Source organism: Lucilia cuprina, chromosome 6, assembly GCF_022045245.1.
Source record: "Lucilia cuprina isolate Lc7/37 chromosome 6, ASM2204524v1, whole genome shotgun sequence".
In the NCBI taxonomy this organism is placed as follows: Eukaryota; Metazoa; Arthropoda; class Insecta; order Diptera; family Calliphoridae; genus Lucilia; species Lucilia cuprina.
The window spans coordinates 51,792,390-51,804,032 of NC_060954.1; the positions used below are offsets into that span (position 1 = coordinate 51,792,390).

Genomic DNA, 11,643 nt, shown 5'->3' on the forward strand with positions numbered 1-11,643 from the left:
CTAGTGCATCTTCATATGAGTTAGTTATCGTAAGTTATCGTTCAATTTGCGATCACTAATATATACAAAAAATGTTTATTATTTATCCGAAGGCGCAAAAAACATATTAAAATTTATAATTTCTATAACAAATCATTATGAACGCTCAATTAAACGCTGAATTGGACAATGCACTACAATGTTTGTTAGAAACCTATCAATTAGCTCAAGAATTTGGCGATGAAGGTAAATATGTTTAAATTTTTTTTTTTTTTAAATATTAAGAAGAGCTTTTAACACCTTATCACCACCCTTTGCGCAATAGAATGGAAAAATCCTCGTACTTATTTGGAAATGGCTTGTAAATTATTAACAACTAAAGAAAATGCCAAACGTATGGATGACGCCCTTGAAGTAGCCAAAGAGCAAGCTAACGTTGAAGATTTCGAAAAAGAATATCAAAATCAATTGAATGTGCGCTTGTCCAAAAAGTATGATGTAAAGAAAAGTTCAGATTTTAAGAATTTCAAGCAGCAATTACTGCAAATTGCCCAAGCAATGGAACAAGATAGTGAGGCAGCCGCCGGTAATAATGCGACACGCATCGAAAGTGATGATTTCGTAATGGAAAGTGAGATTAACGTATATGATCCGCTAACAAAACAGCGTATGCAAAATCCGGTACGTAATACGCTGTGTAAACATCATTATGAAAGATCTTCGATTTTGGAAGCCATAAAAATCAACAAACGTTTAAGATGTCCCGTAGCGGGATGTTTCAATAAGGAGTATGTCATACAGCAGCATTTGGTCGATGATAATGTATTTAAAATACGTCTACAAAAAATGCAGGAAGCTGAAGATGATGAATAATACAATTTCATTTACTTTACTAGACATTTTTTTCATTTTATTATTTATTTTTTTTTAACTGTTACACATAAATATTTTATATTCTTATTAAATAAACACCATGAATTGTTATCCTTTTTTTATCTATCATATTCCAAGAAGCTCAATCCATGTTTAATTGTCATCAATCGGCTTGCGATATATTTTGCGAAGCACTAATCAAAGTATCACGCAGATCTTTGGTCGATTGTATGTGAACTCGTACCGTATTCAAGAAAGTAGGATATGGCATGGGACCAGCAGGATTATCCTGCATGTAGGGTTCAGTTCTCAGGGCAGTTACGGCTCCGGGCAAATAATGCTGTGCCGAGGACAATTGCTGCATGCATTGCATGGCTGTCTTTAAGTGCAACTCAATTTGATCACAATACGTATAGAATTCCTCTAAATGTTTATCGAAACGTGCCGAATTCATGACGGCGTCCCTTTTTAAATTATCTGCCATATTATTTTGCTGTAGTGTAAAAGCTGCACCACGAAACGTCAATAACAGTGACTCTCTCATGGGCATAAAAAGACTCTTCACCTTGGATATATTATCAATTTTTTCCGGTTGTTGTGGATGCTGTTGTTGTTGTTGCTGCTGCTGTTGTCCTTGAGGATTCTGCGGCATTTGTTGCTGTTGTGGTACCATTTGTTGTCCCACTGCTGCTTGCTGTGGCGATGACTGCATCAATGGTGATACACCCTGTTGCATCATGGGATTTGGTGGTCCAACGGCACCAGGAATATTACCAACACCACCCATCTGTTGCTGTGGCATAGCATGCATATTCATGTTGGGATTCATATTTGAAAAAGTTGTTTTTTCTTTTTTTTATGGAATTTTTTTGTGTACTCGCAATTTGCTTTGTTTATATATTTTATGTGAAAATTGAGATTTGTCAGATTGTTTATATGCGTATTTTATAAAGGTAAAGCTACTGACGTTTTTTTTTTGTATAATATTTGACAACACATTTTTTTACATATAGAGTTTGACAATCTGGTTTTAAATTTATGTAAAGAAGCAATTAGTCAGCTGTTTAAATAATAACGCCTATATAAATCAATTTTGTTAGAGATGAGAGTTTTTTATTTTGATTTATCTTATACTGAAAGTTGCCATATTTTTGTAATTTTATTTAGCGTTTGGTTCTTTATTTTCGGCTTATTATATATTTAAAAGATTTTCATGGTAGACTTTTTGAAATTTTTCGAGTTTCTACGACACATTCGTTTAGATTATTAATCACTGAGATTTTTTTTAATTCGTTTCCGCCTTTCTACTTACATATTCTGATTTCAAATAAAATTTTAAAACTAAGAATTCATGTATTTTATTAAAATTAATTTTAATATTAACTCTAGTTGACTGATTACAACGAACATACTGACAAAATGAAAAAAAATCTAATGCTAATTAAAAATAAGATGAATAAAAACTAATTCTTATAAAGTTTTTGTAAAAAACACAATGCCGGAAAAAAATGACCGCAAAAACTTAAAGCAAGCGTAGACGACAATTTGCAGCACCACATTGACAATACAAAACTTTGCCTGGTACAACACCCACTTCATAGTTATAATTCCAAGTTAGCTCAGTGCCAGCACGTATATTACACGAGGAAAAGAATGCCACATTAGGGAAACGTAAATCATGTGTGTCAACAAATACATTTTGCACAAACATATTAGGAGCACATGAATGCTGAAAGCCAAAATATGAAGTTAAAATAAAGCAATTTTTGTAAAAATTAAAAAAAAAATAACTTACATTGAAATAACGTCCCAAATTACCAGAAATTTTAGCATCCATTACATAACAGGCTTCATCTTTTCCATAGAGTTTGCGTATAGAACTAAAACAAAAATAAATGTTATATTTTTTATATACTTTTAAATTAAAACTCTACATACTTTTCCCTAACTGAGTCTTCATTCATATCAGCATTTGGATTAAAATTGATCACTTGTCTCTCTTGCGATTCATCATCTTGATTACCACCTGGCCGTGTTGACCTGGCGGCATTTTGTTTTTGTTTAGCTCTTGTCAAAAATGATTTGCTGGGTGTGAAATCATCATCATCTAACTCAGGATTGTAGACATCTTCTTCCTCCGGTTCGGGTAGTTCAACTTCTGATTCGTAACCTTCTTTAATTTGTTCGGCAACTTCTATATAATCCAATTCGGCAAAATACTCATCGCCAGCATCTTGTCCACCCTGAAAGTTGTCAGAAAATATGAGCCTAAACCATACATGGCTCTAAACTATATATTTAACTATAAACTAGACTATATAATAGACTATAGATGGAACAAAAGTCAAAACTATAGACTAGACTATAGAGTAGACTACATACTAGACTAAAGACTATACTATAGATTAGACTATAAACTAGAACATAGACTAGAATATAGAATAGCCTATTAACTAGATTATAGAGTAGAATATATAGACTAGACTATAGACTGGAATATAGACTACACTATAGGCTATACTATAGAGTAGACTATATACTAGACTATAGATTAGACTAAAAACTAGAACAAAGACTAGACTATAGACTAGACTTTAGACTAGACTATAGACTAGACTTTAGACTAGACTATAGACTAGACTATAGACTAGACTATATACTAGACTATAGACTAGACTATAGACTAGACTATAAACTAGAACATAGACTAGACTATAGAGTAGACTATAAACCAGACTATAGAGTAGACTATATATTAGACTAAAGACTAGACTATAGATTAGACTATAGACTACACTATAGACTAGACTATAGACTAGACTATAGACTAGACTATAGACTAGACTATAGACTAGACTATAGACTAGACTATAGACTAGACTATAGACTAGACTATAGACTAGACTTTAGACTAGACTATAGACTAGACTATAGACTAGACTATAGACGAGACTTAGACTAGACTATAGACTAGACTATAGACTAGACTATAGACTAGACTATAGACTAGACTATAGACTAGACTATAGACTAGACTATAGACTAGACTATAGACTAGACTATAGACTAGACTATAGACTAGACTATAGACTAGACTATAGACTAGACTATAGACTAGACTATAGACTAGACTATAGACTAGACTATAGACTAGACTATATACTAGACTATAGACTAGACTATAGACTAGACTATAGACTAGACTATAGACTAGACTATAGACTAGACTATAGACTAGACTATAGACTAGACTATAGACTAGACTATAGACTAGACTATAGACTAGACTATAGACTAGACTAGACTATAGACTAGACTATAGACTAGACTAGACTATAGACTAAACTATAGACTAGACTATAGACTAGACTATAGACTAGACTATAGACTAGACTATAGACTAGACTATAGACTAGACTATAGACTAAACTATAAACTAGACTATAGACTAGACTATAGACTAGACTATAGACTAGACTATAGACTAGACTATAGACTAGACTATAGACTAGACTATAGACTAGACTATAGACTAGACTATAGACTAGACTATAGACTAGACTATAGACTAGACTATAGACTAGACTATAGACTAGACTATAGACTAGACTATAGACTAGACTATAGACTAGACTATAGACTAGACTATAGACTAGACTATAGACTAGACTATAGACTAGACTATAGACTAGACTATAGACTAGACTATAGACTAGACTATAGACTAGACTATAGACTAGACTATAGACTAGACTATAGACTAGACTATAGACTAGACTATAGACTATAGACTAGACTATAGACTAGACTATAGACTAGACTATAGACTAGACTATAGACTATAGACTAGACTATAGACTAGACTATAGACTAGACTATAGACTAGACTATAGACTAGACTATAGACTAGACTATAGACTAGACTATAGACTAGACTATAGACTAGACTATAGACTAGACTATAGACTAGACTATAGACTAGACTATAGACTAGACTATAGACTAGACTATAGACTAGACTATAGACTAGACTATAGACTAGACTATAGACTAGACTATAGACTAGACTATAGACTAGACTATAGACTAGAATATAGACTAGACTATAGACTAGAGTATAGACTAGACTAAAAGTCTAGAATTTATTAGTCTATTTACCAGACTATAGAGTAGAATATAGGCTAAACTATAGACTAGACGAAAGAGTAGACTATAGACTAGATTACAGAGCAGTCTATAGACTAAGGCATAGGCCAGACCATAGAGTTACATCAAAGTTAACCAGCTTATCCGTAAATAACAGAGTTTCGGTGTTCTTCTAATCATTATGATTCCTTGAAAATCTTTTAAAAATCCTTTAAACTTACCTCATTAGCTTTAGCTTCGGTTAATAAATGACCAGCATAGACACATACAAAGCTACCGCGTGGTATATCATTAATACAGCGTAGACCCCAGCCACGATTTGAAGTCTTGAATACTTGCAATTTCATGGTCAATGAATTCTGTACGACACGATTCAAACAGCTACTCTTACACTTGCAATTAGCATTACACTCATAAATACCAGTGGGTACATGATCATGTAGACGTCTATATTGATAGCCCACCTCTTCGGGAGCAGCATTTGGATTACCATATTTAGCACCGGCCAATGTCAATTGCCAACAAGCACATTTTGTTTTATCCTTTAGTTATCGAAAAAAAAACATATTAATAAAGTTCTCATGGCTGCTTAAATTTTTCAATAACTTACTATACAATCATCCTCACAATCACATCCCACCAAAAATGCTGGATCTGTATTAATATGTACTCCTTCTGTGGGTATAACCTTAGCAGAATATTTACACTCCGGCGGCAGAGTATTATCATAATAATTAACCAATGGTATGGCCATTTTTTCTTGACCTCCAGATATATCACGTTTCTGTACAATAGCACTTTCAATGACATACTCAGCTAAGCAACTAATTTCGTGGCTAAAATCAAAATTGTCCACATTAAGGACATTATTTGTGGCACGTAAATAATGATGTAATTCTTTCATATTGCGTAGAATTTTACCACAAGGAGCACGATAGGTAACTACACGTTTAATTTTTTGGCGTATTATAAAACGTTCCCATCCAGATAGTAAGGGTTTCGATAAAGGACTATAAGCACTTAAATTGTGAGTGATTTCAAATAGACATGAAGGTGAACATTGATGGGGTACAAATTTACGTGGTGGTAAGTTGCGTTTAGCTGTGTAGTAGACAACCTAAAAGAAAAATGTATTCTATTTATAAAACTCTATAAAATTACAAATTTTTTCTATTTTATACCTTTCCTTTAGGTTTGTTTTCATCTTCTACGTAAATAGTAGAATTATTTAAATGTTTAACAGTCGGCTGTTGTAATTGCTGTTGTTGATAGCTGCTGGGTTGTGCTGAATTCATCATGGACTCGGGTCTGCCAAATGTTTTGCGAGCCACAGCACGATTACCATCAGACGTTTGTTGTTTTTCTGTTTGTTGCTGCTGTTGTTGTTGTTGCTGTTGCTGCGAAGATGTTTCCTCATCTTCGGTGTAACGTATAAATGGTTCAGTGCGCTAAATTATAAAAAAAAAACATTTTTTTTCTATTAAACTAACAAACGAGCATTAGTAATTAAAAACTCACTCTAGGCAAACGTGATACCGGCATATTGGAATTCTTTTGTAGAGATTTTTGATATTCCTTAAAAACTGGTCCCAAACGCAATGAACCACGATATATCCATTCTGTATGACTTTTACTACCTTCAAATTGCATTAATACTAAACTGCAATCAATATCGACGACACGAGCATGTAACCAATAACCATTTGATTCGGTATTCATAGATTGTCCTTTTTGTGTTTGTACCATTGGTCGATTAATGGAATATTGTGTTAGATATTTTTGTATAAAATCTCTAGATGCAGGATGTACATCTTCCCAAACGCAGTCAGAGACGTGACAAACTAAACGTACATCTTTGTGATAAACATATTGGGTATAACCATCGTCGTAGAAAATTAAATATCTATAAAAGGAAAGAGAATTTGTAAATGGCTCTCTAGTAGAAGGAATGTAGCTTTTTTTGAATAGGCTTCTTATAGAGTAATAAGCTTTTTAAGTAAAAAACATCTTTATTGAGAAAAAGCTTTAAACTTTTTTTTTTACTTAAAAAGCTTTTTCATTTTTTCTACTGCAAAAGCTTTTTATAACTTTTTTACTTTTTATAGAAAGTGATTTTTTTATTAAAAAACAAAAAAATTGTAAAATCATTTGTTTTAAATATTGTTTTTCACGAGCTTTTATTGAAAAAGCTTTTTATAACGAAAAAAGCTTTTAGGGAAAAAATTTTAAGTATTTTTGATTGAAAAAGATTTTATACTATATTGAAAAAGCTTTTTTATAACCTTTTTAAGCTTTTTAAAGAAAAAGCTTTTTATAGAAAAAACTTTTTTCTAACATTTGATTGAAAAGAAAAGATTTTTAAAAACTTGATTGAAAGAGCTTTTATAGGTTTTATTGAAAAAGCTTTTACATAAATTTTTTACAATTTTTTTTTGTATTTTATGCATAAATGAACAAATAATGAAAATGTTTATAAATAGTTGAAAATTATATTGAAAAAGCTTTGTTATAACTTTTTTAAGCTGTTTTTTATAGAAAATTATATTGAAAAAGCTTTGTTATAACTTTTTTAAGCTTTTATAGAAAAAGCTTTTTTAAAGAAAAAGCTTTTTTATAGAAAAAGCTTTTTAACATTTCATTGAAAAGAAAATATTTTTAAAAACTTTTGAGTGAAAAAAGATTTTTAAAAACATTTGATTGAAAGAGCTTTTATACTTCTTATTGAAAAAGCTTTTACAAACATTTTTTAAAAATACTTTTGCAAAAAAGTATTTTTGACAAATAATGAAATAAAAGCGTTTTTATGAAAATGTTTATAAAAAAGCTGAAAATTATATTGAAAAAGCTTTTTTTTACTGAAAAGAGATTTTTATAAATTTTTATTGAAACAGTTTTTATATAACTTTTTACTAAAAAAAATATTTTAAAACTTTTGATTAAAAGGCGTTTATATAGCATTCTAAAGCTTTTTGATTGAAAAAGCTTTTTAAAACTTATGATTGAAAAAGATTTTATATATCTTCTCATTGAAAAAGCTTTTACATAGAATTGTATTTTAAAGCCTTTTCAATCAAAAGTTTTAAAAAAGCTTTAAAATAAAATTCTATGAAAAAGCTTTATCAATAAGAATATATATAAAATCTTTTTCAATCAAAAGTTTTAAAAAGATTTTTTAATCGAAAAGCTTTATAAAGCCTTTTCAAAAAAAAAAACGCTTTATAAAGCTTTTTCAATTAAAAAGCGTTATAATGCTATATAAACTTTTGTATACTTTTTATTGAGTAAGCTTTTACATAAATTTTAATAAAAATATTTTTGTGGAAAAGCCTTTTATTTGTTAATGTAATTAAAGTGATTGTTTATGAAAACTTTTTTAAAAAAGCTTTTTTATAAAAAAAATAAAACGGGCAAACTCACCTAAATTTATTGTTAGGTTTTAAAGGCTCTGCAATAATGCCTGGATAAAAAGCACTTTGAACATTAATTTTCTCACGACCTCGGGCCAAGGATGTGGCATCAAAATAGGCAATAACACGAGTACCTAATGGATAAATTAAACTAAATAAAACTTTCCAAGGATAGCTTTTAATAAATAATAAATACCTATGGGTAATCTAACAGCTGGAGGATCATAGTAGGCTAAATATTTAGCTGGTACAGTTTTAGGAACTTGATTTTGATTTTTAATGAATTTAATTTTATAATGTTTAACATTATAAGAACCGCTATCAACTAGTTCCATAACTCTACAAGGTACCCAACTAGCAATGGGATTATTTTTAACAGCAAAATAAATAAAGTTTTGTTGAATGGGAGGCCTCTCAATTTCACCCACCGGAGGAATAGGCTGCAAAGAAAAAAGAAGAATATTCAGTTAAATAGAATTAACTATTTTAATTAAACTAACCTGTACTTCTTTTTGCACTGTTGGTGTTTCAAAACTCATTAATTTGCCACTATTTAAATCTAAGGGCTGTAGCTGACGTATTTTGATTTTGGGACAGGAATATAAACCTTCATGCATTTTATCGGCCTTTCTTTGTAATGCTTTTAACTCGCCGTCTACGTATTCGGTTTCCATTTCTAAACGTTTTAAACGTTCTGTTAGTATAGTTTTGGACCAGGTTAATTGATTTTGTATTTCAACTCGTTCCAAAACAGACTTAATAGTAGCATGTAATTCTGATTCGATAAGTGATAGATCATTTTTCGAGAAAGCTGTTTTTAAAGGTTCAGTTGTTTTAGCCTTATCGATGCTTGTATCTTCGTCATCACTGCTATCAATGATTTCTACAAATTCTTGTCTACCTGTAGGTATGTTCTCCAAAAGTAAAGGTTGTTTAGCACTTATTAGACCACAAAATTCCTGTGAACAAAAAATTATTTAAAACTTTATAGAAACAATTTAAAAAAGAAGTCCACTTACCTCATACATTTCCAAAGCTTTGTCATAGCAATCGGCACATATATATTGAGTTTTAAATTTCTTTTTTGTTACCTTATAGTAACTAAAAGCAAACTGTGGTACTTTAAAGAACTGTTTGTGTTTATGTGGACACTCATAATTTATACATTCCTTATTGTAGAAAACCTCATCATTGGTTTCTTCTATGTCATTAGATGAAGATGTTGGCTCTTCGTTTATTATATTATCATTTAAAGGTTTTTCCGATGATTTCTCTAGTAATAAATCTTCATTTTGATTGTTACTGTTAATAGGTTCTTCATTAGTAACTTTAGATTCTTTAGGGTTTTTATCTACGTCCATTGCAGTATGTTTATTTTCAGTTTCCATATCATCTTCATCATCAATTTCAATTACCGGTACTGGCGGTTGTTCTATGGGTATAACATCATCATCATTTTTAGTCTTATTAAGACAATCTTTATTCTTCGTTTTATCTTCACCAGATTGTGCCTCTTTCTTTGTTACTTTTTCATTAGTTATTTCTGTATTTGTATTAACATTTTTCTGAGATTCTTCAGCCGTTTTATCTTGGTCTTCAGTTGTAGTTTTCTTTAGATCTACTTCCATATTTGTGTCTTCGTCAATTTTATTATTATCCAAAAGTTCATCTTTTGTTTCTGCATTATTTGATGTTTCATCAATAATTAAATTTATAGATTCTTGACTGTCACAAGTATCCATAGGTTCTATGGGTTCAGTATTCGGAATTTCATTTTCAATATTTTCTTTAATAGGAAGCTCGCTTTCAATAGACGCAACATCATGAGAAACTTGTTCTATAGCTATTGTATCTTTTATATCGTCTTGAGTTTCCACCTCAGATTTCTCGGCAGTTTGTTGGGAAAGTTTTGAAGATTCCACATCGTCGGTTTGTTTAACAGGTTCTTCTATGGCTGAAGTTTGTGCCTTAATTGCAGAAACTGTTTCTTCTTTATTTTTAAGATCTTCCACTTTTTTCTCAGTTGAACTTTCCAGATGTTGTGTTGGTATTACAGGTGGTTCTACTGTTGGTACTTCTTTTACTGGAGATATAGCCATATTTTGTTCATTCGAATCACTGCTTTTCGAAATTGTTTGTTCTGTTACATTTAAATCTATTTGTTCTGTTAGAAGATTGGAAACTTCCTTTGGACCTACTTCGTCCAAGGCAATATTTTTAGGTTCTTCAATTTGTTGTACTGCTTTGGGTTCAAGAGCAGGTTCAACTGCTGGTTCAAGTGCAGAATCAACACCTTCATAAAATGCTTCGGTCATGAATTGTTCTGCTTCAGCTAATTAACAATTTCGAGATTGATTTAGAAAATAAATATGTATTAAAAGATTTTTAAGAAATTTTTACGATTATTTTGAAGAGGAAACCCTTTTTAAATCTAAATAATAAACTAAAATCTATGATTCCTCATATTTCCTACAAAAAATCGAATTTTACACAAAAAACTTAAATCGTCTGTTGATCCCAAAATATCATGCCAATTGACAAAATATTAAAAAGTAGATCACATTAAAATAGTAGCAATACATTAAAGACCATTGCTAAATAGATTATAATTCCATTGGGCTGTAAGTATCTATGTCTCAATAAAGATCAGCTCAATCGCCTTTAATCTTTATTTATTATAGGAAAATTCCTCCCATGGTTTACTAAGGATTTGCAAAACATTTTCTAACCAAATTAAACTATCTACCTTTTGATAGCTCCAAATTTTCCTCTACTGTCTTCAGATTGCTTGTGGTAGGCTGTTCCCCAACCATTTCCGATATTTGCACATTATCTTTTATCTTCTCCTCCAGCATTGTAGATGTTTCACCTAAATTCTCCATTTCCGGCAACATAAGATCAAAATCTTCATTTGCGATTTCTTCTAAAGCACGAAATGCACTTTCCAAAGCCGGCATTTCTGTATTTGTTGTTTGTGCTGTGGCAAGGGGTGACACCGTCGTCTCACTGGTTTCCTGTGGCACCTCATTTTTATTTTCATATTCAGACATTTTTTCACAAGATTTTTTGAATCATTAGATAATAAAACAATTGTTTACACTTTTATTTAACAATTAATCTTATATTTCAAATTAATTTGCTTAATATTTTTAACAAAAAATATGCGAAAAATTTTCTGAGACTCACTGAACAAAAAAACAAACAAATTTTATTTTCCTTGCAAGGATGCCATATTATT

General features: G+C 30.8%; 3 protein-coding genes across 3 annotated transcripts; 1 reads left to right on the plus strand and 2 right to left on the minus strand.

Moving 5' to 3' along the window:
• Positions 1–30: 30 nt before the first annotated feature.
• On the plus strand, positions 31–963 carry LOC111688324 (E3 SUMO-protein ligase NSE2-like). The gene is made up of 2 exons (XM_023450811.2): positions 31–225; positions 305–963. The coding sequence occupies exons 1-2, from the start codon at positions 138–140 to the stop codon at positions 850–852; spliced, it is 636 nt and encodes a 211-aa protein (XP_023306579.2). The 5' UTR covers positions 31–137; the 3' UTR covers positions 853–963.
• LOC111688323 (mediator of RNA polymerase II transcription subunit 29) lies at positions 869–1,816 on the minus strand. The gene has a single exon (XM_023450809.2). The coding sequence runs from the start codon at positions 1,679–1,681 to the stop codon at positions 1,016–1,018; it is 666 nt and encodes a 221-aa protein (XP_023306577.2). The 5' UTR covers positions 1,682–1,816; the 3' UTR covers positions 869–1,015.
• Positions 1,817–2,194: 378 nt separating this feature from the next.
• Positions 2,195–11,582, minus strand: LOC111689074 (histone-lysine N-methyltransferase eggless). The gene is made up of 12 exons (XM_046953472.1): positions 11,152–11,582; positions 9,425–10,737; positions 8,906–9,364; positions 8,602–8,845; positions 8,416–8,539; positions 6,517–6,901; positions 6,180–6,446; positions 5,609–6,115; positions 5,220–5,540; positions 2,791–3,095; positions 2,648–2,732; positions 2,195–2,581 (listed from the first exon to the last, which is right to left on the minus strand). Exons 1-12 carry the CDS (start codon positions 11,453–11,455, stop codon positions 2,375–2,377), a joined length of 4,521 nt encoding a protein of 1,506 aa, XP_046809428.1. The 5' UTR covers positions 11,456–11,582; the 3' UTR covers positions 2,195–2,374.
• Positions 11,583–11,643: the final 61 nt, after the last annotated feature.

Bases quoted from the DNA above. Each gene is read 5' to 3' on its own strand.
- LOC111689074 (XM_046953472.1), bottom strand. From the start codon at position 11,455: ATGTCTGAATATGAAAATAAAAATGAGGTGCCACAGGAAACCAGTGAG. The intron at 8,540-8,601 runs GTATTTATTATT...TTTATCCATTAG, and splicing joins AGCTGTTAGATTACCCATAG to GTACTCGTGTTATTGCCTAT. The intron at 2,582-2,647 runs GTAAGTTATTTT...TTTGGCTTTCAG, and splicing joins ATTTGGGACGTTATTTCAAT to CATTCATGTGCTCCTAATAT.
- LOC111688323 (XM_023450809.2), bottom strand. From the start codon at position 1,681: ATGAATCCCAACATGAATATGCATGCTATGCCACAGCAACAGATGGGT.
- LOC111688324 (XM_023450811.2), top strand. From the start codon at position 138: ATGAACGCTCAATTAAACGCTGAATTGGACAATGCACTACAATGTTTG. The intron at 226-304 runs GTAAATATGTTT...TTTGCGCAATAG, and splicing joins TCAAGAATTTGGCGATGAAG to AATGGAAAAATCCTCGTACT.